General features: G+C 40.1%; 1 protein-coding gene across 5 annotated transcripts in view; it reads right to left on the bottom strand.

Moving 5' to 3' along the window:
* baz1a (bromodomain adjacent to zinc finger domain, 1A) overlaps positions 1-17627 on the bottom strand; it is a 59687-nt gene that overhangs the window by 26068 nt on the left and 15992 nt on the right. For all 5 annotated transcript variants that reach the window (XM_060829052.1, XM_060829051.1, XM_060829053.1 and 2 more), the window contains exons 10-18: positions 17237-17332; positions 15354-15492; positions 13958-14101; positions 10102-10197; positions 9774-9998; positions 8744-8909; positions 7378-7485; positions 2709-2839; positions 1649-2368 (exon numbers count right to left, since the gene is read on the bottom strand). In XM_060829052.1, the coding sequence (XP_060685035.1) occupies positions 1649-2368; positions 2709-2839; positions 7378-7485; positions 8744-8909; positions 9774-9998; positions 10102-10197; positions 13958-14101; positions 15354-15492; positions 17237-17332 (1825 nt within the window). The remainder of the gene's footprint in view (positions 1-1648; positions 2369-2708; positions 2840-7377; positions 7486-8743; positions 8910-9773; positions 9999-10101; positions 10198-13957; positions 14102-15353; positions 15493-17236; positions 17333-17627) is intronic.

Genomic DNA, 17627 nt, shown 5'->3' on the forward strand with positions numbered 1-17627 from the left:
CCTACGAGTGACTAAAATGCCAAAGGCACGACAGGATTTATTGCTCACATCAAAATCAGAATTACAGGTAACCTCAGATTATGGATGACCCAGAAGTACCCACTCATTCTGTTACTTTTAAAGGTAAAGTGAAAATGCATAGTATTTCAGTATTGCTAAAAGAGACACTGAAGATTTTCACCTTGCACTCATCAGGACAAACTGCAAAAATACCAATTAAAGAGGAAACTAACACATGCGCAACGTGAATGGAGGGTGCTAATTTTTCAGGCATGACCCATGGAGAACACAATTAATTGCCAGGTTTGGTTTACTTTTAAAGAGGCAAGAGAGCTCCAATTAGTCAGGATATTGGCCTGAGAATTGAACTAGCAAACAGCCATCACTTCTCTTGTTGGGTCAAAATAGGTACAGAACTAAACGTTTTTTCATTTGCAAAGAACAGAGTGCCGTGTATGAATACCTAGCTTTTATCGTACAACATAATGCTAGACTAACAACACCAAACTTCGTTCTTCATACATTGAGAATGATCCAATGAACGTTGTCCAATGCATAATCATAACTAATTTTGGACACTTGTTAATTTTGGAAAGCTATACATATTAAAGTGATTTATTTTCTATGATCTGCCAATCTTGGTCATATATGACCTACATTTCTGATATCACACGAGCACTGAAATTCAAACGTCATGAATATTTTACAAAATAGGCAGAAATGTCTTTTTGGCTTGACAGGAGTACCTGAGCAATGGCAAATACCACTCTCATTGTTCCTACATGGTAACTATGGAAAACAGCTGGTTTCATCTATTCGGCAAGCCTGAGAGATATCTCACCATTCTATCAACAAGACACTGGGCATCTTTCAGGACTTGTTTGAACGAGACCTACATGTAGCTACTGTGCAACACTACAAGACGATAATGCCAGCAAGGCACAACGACATCTTACCCAACACATGAAAAACCTAATATGGATTTACAGTGCTGGTGAGATGTCATGCACATAGGGCCTATGTCCAAAACCTAGCAGATTGTACCAAGGATTGCAATTCTTTAGCTGGTTGGTCCATGTATGTGCTGGTTGGTCATGGTCAGTACATTCCTTGTTGCAGTCTCTAATATTGGTGCAATTTCACAATACGATAAGGCAACAAACATGGTCCAGACTAAGAAGAATTGAACAATGAATTTCGGACCATCAGTCAGGGTTGCAGCGCGATGCACTAGTACGTACTGGAAACTATATTTCCCAAGTACACAGGGCTTGAGGACAGAGAGAACATGGAGTCTCACTGCCACCATTTTAACTCTGATGGTATTTGGTTGTTCATTTCTCACATCAATGCTGAGACCAAGGTCAAGTCGTCTAGGTTAAATTTAAACAATGCCAGCAGTTTATCATTAACTGGCACATTCTCCATGGTAATACCTTGATCAATCAGGATCAATCACCATTCTCCTCAGTGTAAAATGTCAGTTTCCCTGCTAAACTGGTAAGCTTGATGAATGCAAGTCAAAAAGCTTCAACACAAATTGTTTTTCAGCAATGCTTAAATTCTGTACCAAGCTCCAGTATTCTGATAGAGTCGACACATTCTTCCAGATAACTAAGTAATCGCCATTATAATAAAAAGACATTACCTGGAATGTTGAATCTTTCCACAGGAAAGTTAGTAAGCAACTCAGTTAATCGATCTTTCTCCTGGAGAAGAGTTTCTTTCAAAGAATTCTCTCTATTTCCCCTTGAGTTAAGTGCTTCAATCAGTTGATTTAATTGTTCTGGTGAGGAGTAAAAACACCATCGATTTGGCTTGTTTACTGGCCTGTGCAACTCTGCTACATAGCTGGGATCAAGATTTTGGTCCTGTTTTGAGGTAGATGGCTGCAATGATTGCAAAGGAGAACCTGGAGAGTTTTGGTCCTGAGAAACATTTCTATTGTTATGTGGCTCATGATGTTTTAGGTCCATCTTCCCTGAAGCTCTGTTCCCTGAGGATTCATTGCCTTGCGCTTTATCATAAAGTTTGTTTCCCTGAGACTCTAAGTTCTCACTCAGAGTTTTGACTGGACAAGGCCGCAACATGTCCTCCATCAAACCTTCATAGTCTTCCTCCACAAATAAGCCAGGCACAGAATTTAATACCCAATACCTACGGTACATACGGTCACGGCCCAAAGGCAGAATATTGGTGCAGGATGTAGCATTTTGAATTTTTCCTCCAAGTTCTTTCTCCTTTCTCTGCTGCTCATGTTTCAAAGCTTCTTCTTCCTCTGGAGTCAAAACTTCCTTCCTTTCTACAACACATTCTTCCATTTCTTCGTGGTTCTGGCCACTTGTAAACCCAACTTGAGTTTTCTTTCCTATGTATATACACACAAAGGTTGGAAAGCTTTTAATATCAATCAAAATACAGTTTCCCCATGGAATGAATTATACATTGTAACAAGGAGGTAACCATTTGGCATAATGCCTATGTTTAAATTTCAGTAACTAAAGTTATCTACCCTGAAAGTGCCTTTTCCCCCCATTTCCCTTTCAAACAAATATCCAATTATAAAAAAGGACAACTGTTTACCACACATACACAGACACAGACTTGCTGCTATAAAAAGATAGTTAAAAATGAACTTAAACATTGTCCTGGCATGTCAAAATGGAAAACAAAGCATCAAGACAGGAAATAGGTATTGGATTTTCAACCTTTTTGAGTCCTTTTACTTGGTCCCAATTCTTCCTCATCTTCTGTTGCTGTATCATGGCCTCTATCCTTGTGAACAGACTCATGGCTCTCTGTGCTGGTATCAAATTCTTCCTGAGTTGTGCCCTCTTCACTTTAAAAGAAAAAGACATATTTACATGAAGGTAACAAAAAAAAGACATCCCCCGGCCTGTAAGAATGTTTGTTTCTTCCTGGAGAATTGTACGAGTTACATTCCATGCAGTGAACACAAATATCCCTCAAGTTTTAAGGAACTACGTCAGAGTAACAGGTCACAAGAATGGACAAGCCTGTTCTGTGGTTAATTAACTTGCGTCTTGGGTCTCAACTCTAATTTCCTGCATGTTGCCTAAAACTTTCAATTCAGCAAAGACTTCAGAAATCCGTATCAGTCTTGAATACTCAAACCATCTGGTCTCCTCTTCCTCCCCCAGAGGTCCAATAACACCAACTAAAACATGGATTTTTCTTGTACTTTTCAATTCACTCAATATGTAGTCTTTCCTCTCCAACAGCCTTGTATCACCCAGATGAAACTTAAATACAAGCTCTAAAAACAACACTTCACCCTACCATTTGATGACATAACTTCTGATACTCAGTTGTTTCAAATTCATAGGTGCATCAGTGGCCCAGGATTGGTTTCCCACCTTTAGTTGCCCTCAATTTGGTGATGAACTGCCTACTAGAAATGCTGCAGACTATTTGGACTACATACTCCCACAAAAGTGTTCTCAAAGGTGAGTGTACTTTGTGTCACTGGGTCAAAGTATTTATTGCTATTTCCCATTCCTACGTTAGTAACAGGTGGTCCATCCATTTTCATTCCTTGGAAATGTTTTGCCAGTTTGATGCAACTAAATGGTCTGCCAGGCCATTTCAGGTGACAGTCAAGAGTCAACTACATTGCTCAAGTTTTAATCGGGCATGAACAGCAATCTTCCTTCTTTGAAGATCTCAGAATTCCAGATTTTACTGAAATCATATTCCACCATCTGGTCTTCTGAATTATTTGTCCAAAGACATTATCACTGCATTTGCCTACCCACCAACAAGACCAGATCATAACCAAATGTTTCCTGTGAGCTGCATGGCCCACAGTCGCTCAGATTCTGCTCAATGTGCCAACACAATCACTTCTATTTCTGGAAGTCATTGCTGTGCACAAACTGGAAGATGGACCTAAAACAGCATGAGCCACATAACAATAGAAAATGTTTCTCAGGACCAAAACTCTCCAGGTTCTCCTTTGCAACCATTGTAGCCATCCACCTCAAAACAGGACCAAAATCTTGATCCCAGCTATGTAGCAGAGTTGCACAGGCCAGTAAACAAGCCAAATCGATGGTGTTTTTACTCCTCACCAGAACAATTACATCAACTGATTGAAGCACTTAACTCAAGGGGAAATAGAGAGAATTCTTTGAAAGAAACGTACTGTCGACAAAAACACATGGGATGACAAGTGAGAAAATTACAGATTCTGGTTGCAAATAGACAAGTTAAGCTAGTGGGCAAACATCTGGCAGATTTTGCACTTTGACAGGAAGCAGCATGGAGTGACTATTATTTAAATGGGGAAAGAAAAACATTGCAGCAGAAGGGATTTGGGAACCCTACTGCATGATTATTAAAAATTTAGAATCCAAGCTCAACAGGCAAGTGGGAAGACAAGTAGAACACTGGACTTATTTCATGGAGAATGGAATATAAAAATACTTGGGTATCGCTAAAACAGTACAATCAACCAGTCAAATGACCAGTTGGAATACTGCAGACAGTTTTTGTCCCCTTATTTAAAAGGGAATAAATACTGTTGTTGGAGGCAATCTAGAGAAGTCAGCAGGCTGATCTGAGGTACAAAACGATTTTCTTGGAGTGCCTGAGTAGGTGGAGTTTATACTCATTGCAATTTAGGAGGAGAATGAGAGAATAAAGTTACTATGTTTCAATGAAGTCTCATCATTGATGGTATAACAGGAAAGATGCAAAGATGTGTTAACTTTTGTGGGAGGATGTAGGACTAGACAACTTAATTTCAGAACAAGGAGTCACCCCATTTCAGACATTTTTTAATCGATTTGTGAATCCAACGAATTCAAGGGCTGACAAGGTGGAGTCGCCAAGTACATTCAAAGCTGAGACAAAGATTTGAAATCAGTAAGGGAATCAAGAATTATGCTGAAACTGAATTTTAGGGAGTTATCAAAATCAGACAATGATTTCATTGAATGGGCAGAGGAGACCCAATGCACTTAATATTCTACTTCAGCTCGATGATCTCTGGATAAGAGCTTCCAGAGTTAAGAGATTTCTCAATTAAAGATACTTACACCCTCATTGAGACTGTCTCCACATTCTTTCTCTGAGTCAGGCAAAATATACCCTTCATGCTTTTACAGTAAAGTACCTTTAGAATCTCCTAAACTCAAGGCAATACAGCCTCTCAAGAAAGCCTCCTCAGCCTATAAACCAAACTTGTGAATCTTTACTGGCCCACCTCCAATGCAAGGATATCCTACCTTAAAACACATAAGGCAGAGGCTACACAAAGTACTCCAAGGGCATGTGTAGCAAAGCTGTAGCTACTGCAATACTACTTCATTTATGTACTTGCATTACCAAGGAAAACATGCAAAGTTCTCTCTCAATTGCTTGCTTTGCCTGCATGCTGACTTGCCTTTCTTCTAAAAATACATCCAAATCTTTGAACATTGACAATGAAGTTTAATCACTTTCGAATAATAGGCTGTTTTTCTACCCTTGCTGTCTATCTTAGAATCCACCTGCCACCGTGTTGCCCACTTAGTTTGAAACCTCTGTGGCCTGTGTCTTCAAGTTGTCACGAAAGGTGGTTACTATGTACAGTCAACTTTGCTATAACCCTTTTCTTCAATGTGAATTGGCTAGAACGCAATTGAAGAATTGAGACCATTTGTACAATGCAAACTTTCCTTTATTTGTATTGGCTATAACTCAATTCCAGTCCTATTGTTTAAATGGTACTATTATCATGCAATTTTTTTTAAACACAGGATCACACAGGAATGAAACTATCGCATTATATCAGAACAGAGGGCATGCAGTTTGCTATTTAGGTTAACACAGCATTATGAGAGTTTTTTTAATGCAGTTACTATTAAGACAGACCAGAAAGTAATTGGAACAGGGATAATGCTAGGAAGACTGACTGTAATGCAGTGTCTAGAAAGAGCCTTGTAATATTAATAGAACATGCATAGAGGAACCTTGATTATCCGAATACCAATTACCTGAAAATCTGATTATCTGAAGGAGATCGTGAGGTCCCGATGGAAACATTACATCAAAGATGTGTTTCCAACAGTGAGCGCGCCTTTTGTTTTCAGTGATTAAACAAGCACCATCTCCAAATGACGGACTGCCCACCCTTTCTCTCTCCACACACTTTGCCTGGAGTTCTACACAGGGATGTAAACCCAAACACCCCCCTTACCCAGATAATCTCTCCAGCATTGTCCTGTACAGGATAAAGCTGAAATCTGTCAAAATGTTGCTGTAAAAGGTTGTGGCTGTGGCTGTGGCTGCGCGTGCATGCACCCCACTTTGGCAACTGCAGCAGTCTTGTTGTTGGTGTCCTGTCCAGCTACCCTGGAGAGGGGGGCGCGGGTGTTGCGTGGGGCAGGGGCAACATTAAGAAAAGATCAGTGGGTTGGTTATGAAACATCTAGCTGCCAAACCGAAAGCTTCCTTTTTCTTGGTCCCCCTAGTGTAGTGAGGTAGAAATTAATTCCTTGCATATGACTACGGTCACACATTTGCTCCGTAAGCTGTTCTGTCCACGTGTCTTCTGTTTGCTTGACTCATTCATAGGGTGAAGGAGTCATTGACAAGGATAGCATTTTTGTTGATCCCTAATTGCCCAGAGGGCAGTTAGGAGTCAACCACATTGCTGTTGGACCTGGAGTCACACAGGCCAGAGCAGGTCAGGAAAGCAGTTTCCTTCCCTAAAGGGCATTAGTGAACTAGATGAGTTTTTCCAAAAATCGACAATGGATTTATGATCATCATTAGACACTTTATTCCAGATTTTGTTTTACTCAATTCAAATTCCAACATCTGACATGGTGGGATTCAAACTCTGGTCCCCAGGATATTTGCTGGGTCTCTGGATTAATAGTCCAGCGATAACATCACTCGGCTGTCACCACCTTGCCATGACTCAGAATATCCACTCATGTCAATTTTAGTGTTTGCCTCCAGTCTTACTTTCCAAGGTAGAACCTCGGATACTTTAAAATAGACAAGCTGCTCATCTTTTGCTTCTTTGTTAATGGGAACTCATTTTCTCACTATCCTTCTTCACAAAATTCTACACTTGCTGTCTTATCAGCCATCTCAAGTTTAAAAAAAATGCTTCATCTGATCTTTCCCCCTTCCCAACATGGCACTGAACAGACTATGTTTTTTAATATCTTGGACAATTTGGACAACTAGAGTGGTCTATCAACAAACTTAAAATCTCAACTCTGGATTCAACTCCTGTTGCTTCATAAAACAAAAACTGGAGCAAAACGGACCAAGAACACATGGATGTTTGCAGCACATACTTGAAACGATATTATTCTTGTGTATGTTATTCATCAAATATCAACTTAAAAACAAACTTACATTGCACTTGCTTTTGAGTTTCTCTGTTCTTCTTCTTTTATTTGTTCATGTCTATCCCTGATCTTTTGTTCTTGTTCTTTCAGGCGCTCTTCTTTTTTCTTGCGATATCTAAAAACACAGACATGAATTTTATTTTACAAGGAGAGAACAAAGACAACAGCACAGCATGTGTTTTAAAATATTGTCAGGGTCATGTGAGTGTTGTTAAGCTTTCTTTTCTACCATGGAAAGAAATCATTTTTCCTGTTTTTCAGAAGGAGAAATCACAGAATTTAAGCTAGAATTAAACAAAAGTAGCAAATAGCAAGAGAACTACATTTGGAAGACTGGTTATAGAAGGGAAATATCTTAACATCAGTGGTCTGAAACACTTAGCAGCCAAACTTGTTGTGGTCAAACTTGAAGGGCTTTCGCCCAAAACGTCAATTTAGCTGCACTTGGGATGCTGCCTGAACTGCTGTGCTCTTCCAGCACCACTAATCCAGAATCTGGTTTCCAGCATCTACAGTCATTGTTTTTAACCTTCACCAAATCAGGTTGCAATCATCTGTTTATCTCGTTCATTGGAAGTGTAAAGCTTATGAAAATTGAATTGCTAAATAAAAAGTAGTGACTGGTAATACACTCAAGGAAGGTCTAAACGAGATGAAACGAGGTGGTGAATGAAGGAAGATTAATCATTTGCCAAGTACGTACTATTTAGTAAACAGACCTCACCATAACTGTGCAGAGTCAAGATTAGCTTGGTGCTGGAAAAGCACAGCAGGTCAGGCAGCATGCGAGAAGCAGGAAAACCGACATTTCATCAGGAAGGGCTTTTGCCCAAAGTGTTGGTTTTCCAGCTCCTTTGATGCCGCCTGACCTGCTGTGCCCTTCCAACACCACGCTAATCTTGACAGACTTCCAGCATCTGCAGTACTCACTTTCGCCGAGTTGATCAGAACTGTACAGAGTCAATGGTGAAATAAACAAAATTGACCTGGGGAAGCAAGGGTGCGCGCGCTGGGGAGAAAGGTGCTCATTACAGACATTCCGCTTAAGTACTGCAAATGGCATTTGCTGGTTCAAGTCACACATTGTTTATAAAAGGACTTCTTTGCATGTTACCTGAATTTCATTTGCAGCCAATACCACAAACTGACACTATTTGTTAACGTCAATTGCTGAAATCTTGCACAAAGAGTGGCTGTGCCACAAACTAAATTAATTGACACTGAACAGATTAGCAACTAGCACAGGGTAGTTTCAAAAGTTACTACATAAATAACATTCCTCATGCACAATAGATGAAGTAATTGATTCACTCACTGTAATAAAAATTCAATTTATAGCAATTTTCACTGGTGTTGATGTATTTAGACCATACCTTGCTGCAGCCTCTTCTCTCCCTCGGCGGTGTTGTTCAGCTTTCAGTTCTCTGAATTCCTGTCTTGTCTGCTTTAGGATCTCTACATTATCTTCAATGAAATCCCTTGTGGAAACCAAAGTCAGCAGCTGTCCACATAGAGCATGCAGCACCTTCAGCTTCTCCGCTAACAAAAGAAAAATGATTACAAGACAGTAACCAAATGTTCTCTCCACTGTAACCTCATTTCATGGCTTGGAAATTGTTGCCACCCTCAGTGGGACCAGTCAAGAGTGGGTCAACGTGGAGGTGGAGGGCCTGGATGGAAATGCGAACACTTCAATGTTTCATGCTTAACACTTCAGCCTGGTTAGCAAAATAGGAACTAGAGAAGGCTATTCGTTGAGTCTGTCCTGCCATTCAGTACAATCATGGTTGATTGAAACTTCAATACCTTTTACACACTCCATGAAATCAACTGACCTCTCCCTTAAAAGACTGAGCCTCCTCACTCCTGTGGTACAGAATTCCCAAGATTCACAACCCTTTGAGTAAAAAACTGTCTCATCTACAACTTTAGTGGAATGTCCCCTTCTTTTTAACTTGTGCCTTCTGGTTCGAAACTCCCCAGCTAGCAGAATTATCATACTTGTCCCTACACTGTCTGTCTATCCTCTTTAGAGTATTTGCAAAGTTTTAATGAGATCACCGTTTATTTTGAAAGCTCTAGTGAAGAAAGGCCCAGTTTGTCCAACCTCCCTTTCTAACAGTCCTGCCATCCAATAATAGGTCTGACAGTTCTGATGATTAAACTGATCTTGCATAACAATGTGAAAACTGCCTGGACAAGGATATTTCAGTTTCTTCAAGTGTCACAAAAGTGACAACTTTTAGTATGCTATGAGTGTATAGTTTCATGTCTGCTTTTAAAAAATTATGTAACATTTGTAGAATCTTGTCAAACACTAGATTCAGAAAATAAATCAAATTTGAGAAAACAAACTATTACAGAAAAACAACAAATTTGATTTTTGAACAAAACCTCATTAACCTGGTGTCAAATCGTACACTGGAGTATTTGTTAATTTCTTCAACAGCCCTGGATTACTCAGCCTGAATTCAACACATGCATTGTCTGTGGCATCAAATCCACCCTGCTGCTGGTAACGATACTTGGCATTTGCTGGTGTCACATCAGCCCCTGCAGCCAGAATGTGAAGTCGAAGGATTTCTGACAACGTGCAGCTATCAAGATCCAAATCACGCAAAGTGCAGCCTGTGATAAACAAAGTGAGAAAACATGTTCTTGAAAATTACCATGTTAAACTAAATTATGTTTTCACATTAGAAACAAAACAACATTAGAAATTATTCATCACCTTGATAGAGCTGGGGCCATGCAGCAGCAAATGCAGCAACTGCAGAGACTGCACTTTTCGTAGAATCAAGATCTTCATCCAATGCATCGGTTAAATCTGCATGTAAGATACACATGATTAAACATGCCAAAGACTCAAACTGTGTAATGAATGGCAAGGTCAAGAACAATTTGCGAAAATGCTAGAATTTATTGTGAAGTCTTAACAATACACAATACAAACCTAGGCAAGGAGGACACAGATATAAAGAAATAGGGATGTTAATGGATTTGCCAACAAGGCAGATGATGTTTCTGTGCTAAGCTGAATAGAATAATAAAATCAAAATGGTAAAACTCAATAGCTTGGAAATGCTTGTATGAAAAACAAGTAATTAGGATAAGGGACAGAAAATTAGTGGAAAATGGCAAACAACTCTTAATTGCAATAATGTACTGGGTCTCTATATTGGAAGAGGATACACTTGTACTACAGTTAGTATAGTGAAGAATCACAAACCTAGATCCCTGGGATGATAAAGTTACCCTATGAGGAGGTAAAGTAAATCAGATCTATTCTCTCAGATTGAGGTGATATCATAGTTTAATACAATGACTCTCAACATCACTCGAGAAGGGTTTGAATAGGGAAGGGGTTGAGACTTGATTTCTGCTCGAAGAATCCAAAGCATAGGGGGGAGGGCAAAATCAAGATGAGCAGCTGACTTTGGATTGAAGAGGAGGATTAATTTAGAGGATTATGAATTTTCAGAATTCCCACTCCAAAGAGCTGCAAGTGCAAGAACAAATAGCCCTACCACAAATCCAACCCAAACTCTGGAGCAGATATATTGACAACACTTCTGCTATCATTAAGAGAACAGAAATCAAGAACACAGACCAGATCATCAGCACCATACTCAGGGATCACATTTATGAGAGAGGAAGAAAACCAACTATCAACTCCCATTCCTGGGAGTGTTGGTACCAAGAACACAGAAGTGGACGCACCACAAAAAAAGCATACAAGAAAGCCACACATTGAGCAGATCCTGAATTATAACAGCAACCACCCCAACACGCATGAGAGAAGCTGCATTAGGACCCTGTTCAGAATGGCTGCAAGACACTGCAGCACCCTCGACCGAAGAGAAGAACACCTCGACAGGGTCTTCATTATGAAGAGATACCTGCAACTTCAATCAGTAGATGCCTAACAGATTGGTGTGACATAGAAAACTTCACGGAACTAACAGCCAGACTTCAGCCCACTGGGATTCATGACAGCCCATAAACTGACAGCCATACTTATACATCTCACCAGGACAAAAGACCAAATACTCATGTGCAAGACAAACATAATTTACAGGATTCCGTACAAAGACTGTACAAAATACTTCACACGGCAAACAAGCAGACAACTAACAATCTGCATCCACGAGCCACTAAGCACCACAACCAGTTGTCCATAGCAGCCATACACAGAGTACAGGGACCACAAGTTTGACCGAGACAAAAAAAACCAGAACAACCTAACGAGGATAGCCAGAGAATTTCTACAAGTAAGGCACTCATCGGTCGACTCCAACAAGTACATTGTAGTGGCTGGTATATTGGGTGTAGGTCAAAGAGCAACCAGAACCACGAAGTGGAAGCAGCAGAAACAGAACCAAATAAATTCCAGAAGACAGTACAGCAGGGCTTCACAGGAGGCTCCAAAGCACAGAAGATGTTACCTAAACAAAAGGATGAAACACCTGCAAATCAACTTCCCAGTTTGGCAAACACACCCACTACACCAACCAGCATGCCAGCTACAAAATCTTTCCACAAACCTTGAATTAAAGACTAGTCAGACTAACGTCTGTTGCCAAGAGATTATTAGAATCTGCTATTCAAGATTGCAACTGAACAGCATGAAACTTTTCATGGTAGTTCATACCTGATGAACCTATGTGAATTTTGTGACGGGTAGCTCTATGCTATCAAACAGTATGAAAAAGGCCTCTTGTTAACTTAAGTTGGAATACAGACAATTGAAGGCACATTGTCTTGGTTTGGAAATTGGCTGGACAGGAGACTGACTGTAAAGATAATAAGTAGCGACTCTAATTGTAAGTTGGACTAACAGTGCCCCCACAACCACCTTTATTCACTATCTTCATTGTATACTATATAATGACCAAGAACCACAATCCAAATTTGCCACAATGGCAACGTGACAGTACAGTCACAAGGATGGACTTAAGTTTAACTGAGACAGCTAAGCTTCCAATAAGGCAAATCTAACAATCTACTTCAGACCTAACAAAGTACAAAACATAGCAAACCCAAAAAAGGTAGAGGCTAGAAACAGATGAATACAAATAGACAGGAACAGAGTTGAAAATCCAGTAATGCTGGGCACCAAATCTTAGCAAGGATACATTGGTCTTGCAGGTAGAGCAGCGAAGATATAGAACAATAATGCCTAGATATGCAAGTCAAATTAAAAATGAGAAATTCTGAAAATGAGACTGAACTGCCTCGAAGTTAGACAATTTTATGGTACTTGAATTCAAGTTTAAGAAATTAAGGGCAATAACCCTTAAATGGGTTATTTGCTACATTAGCAAGTGCATCGACAAAGTCACTGTGTGCAGAATCATGACTTCTTGCCCCAAACAGAAGTAATGAATAACCACTGCTGAGGATCTGTGATTGTGCCTTCTGAGTAGATAATTGGCCCCAACAATAGCGAAGGCCAATCTGTCCCAGGCCATCAAATAGGCAGATCTTGCATATGCACAGAGACTACACAGTCTTTAAGGACAGCAGTGATATGTGGAGCATGTAGAAGGGTATTCAGGCCATCACCAACCACAGAACAGCATCATCTGCTTGTGGTGACACCCCCCTCCTGGATGGGTTGAACAACTTCTTTCATGTTTGAGGCACAAAATGATGCGGCAGCGAGGAAAACCATTGCGCCCCCTCTCCCAATGATCAGGTGTTGTGTCTTACCATAACTGACGTGTGGAAAACTGCACGCAAGGCTGAACCAGATAACATCCCTGGTAGACTGCTCACAGGATGTACTGGTAGATGTTCTCATGGACATCTTCAACATCGCCCTGAGCTGCCCCATGGTTCTGAAGTGCTTCCAAGGCCACTACCATTGTCTAGTGTGCCAAAGTAGTCGTCAGTGCCCTGCCTCAACGACGAGCGCCCCACTGTGTTAACACCCATCGCGAAACTCATGAGGCAGCATATGAAGACCCTGCTGTCCCCTTCACTTGTCACCCTACAGTTCTCATATCATCCCAAATGCTCAGATGATGCCATCTGCTCAACCCTCCACCTGGACATTATTGTTCATCGACTTCAGTTCTGCATTCAACATTATCATTCATTGACTGCTCCTCAGTGGAGATCATGAACAGCACCAAATTTCTTGGTGTCCATCTGGCAGAGAAGCTCACCTGGACACTCAACACCAGCTCCATAGCCAAGGCAGCCCAGCAATGTCTCCACTTTATGTCAGTTGAAGGAAGCCAAGCTTGTTCTCTTTCTTCCACCACCCCCCCACCCCATCCCTCCCCGATTAGACTACACTCCTTGTATTCATAATGAACCTTGGTCCAGGAGGAACTCTTTCGTTTTTATTCTACCAGCATTCATATAGTAGAAATGACAAGCAACAACAAACTACACTTGGACCGCCACCAAAATATAATTTGTGGGTGTATCACTTTACTATGATTTTTACTTGTTGCAAGTTTACATTCTGGTCTGTTAACGTAAATGAAAAGAAGAGCGACGTAAAGTTCAGCAAACAATTTGCTGGTTACATTGCTTTCAAAAAGAACTTTCAACCAGACATAAAACAAATGTCGAACCTTTTGGATCAGTTTCTTTAAACTGTTCTTTGGCTACTTCCTCTTCCTCTGCATGTGCCTGAAAAATGGCAGTTAGGAAAAAGAACAGCAATTCACAGAGTGGCCCTTCAGTGTCATTTCCAACCAGTGCTTCCTCAAGGATTTCTGCAAATTAATCAGAAACAGAACAGATTTTCCAGAAACAGTGCTGCAATTTACATAATCATTAGCACTCAACTGGATTTCAAAAAAAAATTACGGCTATGAATTAGCACAAATGTGGCCAACCTAGACAAGCTGGCCTGTCAATAAATCACACTCAAATATAACCTTTGAACATAACAATAAAGAACCCTTCAAATAAAAGTTGTTAATAAAGTTTGAGCTAGGTTTTTAATGTACTATTGAAAACCATTTCTTTTGCTGAAGAGCAAGAGGAACTTGTCCTTCCAAGTCCAATGAGGCAAAAGAGGGGTCTGCAGATGCTAGAGATCAGAGCTGAAAATGTGTTGCTGGAAAAGCGCAGCAGGTCAGGCAGCATCCAAGGAAGAGGAAATTCGACGTTTCGGGCATAAGCCTGATGAAAGGCTTATGCCCGAAACGTCGAATTTCCTCTTCCTTGGATGCTGCCTGACATGATGCGCTTTTCCAGCAACACATTTTCAGTTTCCAAGTCCAAGTCCAATGGCCTTACGCTCTAACCTATACAAGTAAGGCAAATTATGCAACCTTTTACTATTACCAGAACTCAATTTCTTACTACGGCCCAACATTACTGTTGAGAAACTAAACATGACAAGAGCTTCAACAATACAAGTCACTCAAGACAAGGCAAATTGCACATTAATACAGAACCTTAACAGGAGTAAACCAGGTTCAACATTTCAACCAAAAAGGATTGAACACTCAAACATGCAGCACAATTCCCCAAAATGGGGTTGCAACACTTTCCCCACAACTCTGCCATCCCTCTGCACTTGTCATGATCCTCACTGAGGAGCAACAGTGAGATGGCTTTGGAACCCTTGAACTAGAAGGCTCTCTAGTTTGCTTCCCACTGTTAACGTAATACAGCAACTTGCTAATATTATTCCAGCAGCTGCAAACTCATTAGTCAAAAAGTAGCAGCTTTATGGAGTGAACAGCTTTCCAACTAGCACACCACCCTAACTGGCACTTGTCAATTTCAACAGCAATCTGAAAGTATCACCACAAGAAATTCAAGGCCTAGACAAAACCAGAGGTGAATGAAGGATTTACAATAAACATTGCTTTGTGACCAAAATTTCAAACCCAAGGTTAAAAACAGAAATGTTATGGTTGAATAAATTTGGGCTCGAAATGTAGGTGGTCAAATGAAAATACTCCCAATGCAGTATATTTTCCTTACAATGTGTACTTAAGTCAGAATCATTACCTAGTGTCATGCCATCTGGGAACTCATCCTGGAGGTCAAATAGGTCTCCAAATGCATGCAAAAATTCCAGAACCATTAATGCATCACCAAAAAGCTCTGGTGATAATCTGGTCTTCACAGGCATTGGAACTGGGAGTTCCTATTGAAGAAAAAATTTTTGTGAACATGTTGCAATTGACAATCAAATATAACCAGTAACCTCCTCCCTGATCATAATATTGATGAAAATATGACAAAAAGAGCCATGAGTGAAAATAAAAAAAGTACAATTTTACAACTTCTCCATGCTCAATTATCTCGTCAAAGCTCCATGTCTGCGACACTCAGGTCTATGAATCAAGTGGGGTTAGGAGTTGACCAGCAAAACAAAAACTCAATTATTGTCAGAAAATCACACAAATGTACAGCATAATCTGAATGGAGGTTGAAATCATATTTATTAAACAAAAGTAAATTTAACACAGTATATTTTTTAAAAAAAAATCCAAGAAAGCTGTTCAAGAAGCTGCTGTCAGCAGCTGACAATTAGCTCGCGCAGTTCGGTGCAGACACCAGTGCATGCACTGAACCCAGCATGCAAACGGATCCCTGATGGAATCACTATTTCCAATGGAGGTAAGCGTTCTCGAAAACATCATTCCCTAATTCTTGAGCAACATTATAACCAAGTCACGCTGCCAAAATGCGCATTACCTCAGAACTACCCGTGTCTGTATTCAACTAAAAGACACTGGCAGAAAAGTATTGAGGATACTGAGAGTGGAGTTAACCATCTGAAGAAGCACACCTTTTTGAAGGCTGCTAAGCCTGATCAAGTCAATACGACAACAACACACAAACTAAAGATTACGCAATTAGGGACAGTGTGCTGACATGCATAAAGAACTGTTTACTGAACAGGCAACAGCAAGAATAAATAGATCTGTTTCTGGGTGGCAGGCAGTGACAAATGGGTTACAGAAGGAGTGGTGCTTGCATGCAGCTCCCCTAACTAAATCATAAATATATATTATTCACAATATATAGTTATGATTCAGTTAGGGGAGCTGCATGCAAGTTTGCAAACAACTGAGGGTGGGGGTGAACTATGACGAGGATGCACTGTGTTAAAGGCGGCCAGATGATACTACTAAACTGGACAGCGTTAGTAAGCGAGTTACCAGCATTTTGCCAAGTATGGAAAGTTTGCGTTATAAAGAAAGGTTGGATAAGCTGGAATTTTTTTTCTTTGGACATGAGGTTGAGAGGTGACCTCAGGTTTATAAAATAGTGATGGGTAAAGATAGGGTTAAATGGTAGGTAGGTTTCTCTAGGATGGGGGTTTTCAAGACAAGGGGACATATTTAAGGAGAGAGGACAGAGATCCCAAAAGAAAACTTTTGCCCCCAGAGGCTACGGCAAAGGAGGTGGTAGATACAAGCAGTTACAATATTTAAAACACATTAAGTAAATAACAAATGTTTGGAAGGATATGGGCCAGGAGCAGGCAGGTGGGACTAGTTTAGTTTGGGATTATGCTTAGCATGGCATGTTCTGGTTGGACTGAAGGGTCTGTTGTAACTAAGAGTCAGTGTAATTTGGACAAGTTTCTTTAGTGGGCAAATATATGGTAGATGCAGTCGAATGGGAGAAACGAGATTAGCAAAACGAGAGAGAGAAACTTTGGTAGCAAAACCTGGAAAGCAGATGACCTGAATGGCAATAGACTGGGAAACGGGAGATGAAACAAGACAGTAAGTATTCATGTAAACTAGTCAATGACCCTTAAAAATAAGATGACCTCCACAGAACTGAAAACAAGAAATCAGTTTATCTTTATTTGCAAATTTCTTTTAAGTAAATATAATTAATGTTCTCAAATGATCAAGGCTTAATATGAGTACCTTCAAGTCTTCACACTCCATATCTTCACGGGGTTTATTCCATTCTTTGAGATATTCAGCATATTTCCGTTTTTCTTCTCGTAATTTCTCTCTTTCCTATACAAATACATTACATAAATGAGGACATAAACAAAAACCTTGAAAACCCATTTTCACAGTTCCTCCATAAATAATTGCAATAAAATTTTAGTTTTTTACAAAAAAAACTAACGGGATCAAATGATTTCTGGTTAACAGGATAAATAAAGGAAACAAACAGTGCAAAATGCCAACAAAACAAAACGTGCAGTCACTGCACAAGTTCACAGTGCAAATGTTTTGGGCCTAACTCAAAAAAAAAACAGCACAAAGCTCAACTTACGTAGTGTCAGTTTCCACAAACCTTTGAAAC

This window comes from Hemiscyllium ocellatum, chromosome 8 (genome assembly GCF_020745735.1).
Source record: "Hemiscyllium ocellatum isolate sHemOce1 chromosome 8, sHemOce1.pat.X.cur, whole genome shotgun sequence".
Taxonomy (NCBI): Eukaryota; Metazoa; Chordata; class Chondrichthyes; order Orectolobiformes; family Hemiscylliidae; genus Hemiscyllium; species Hemiscyllium ocellatum.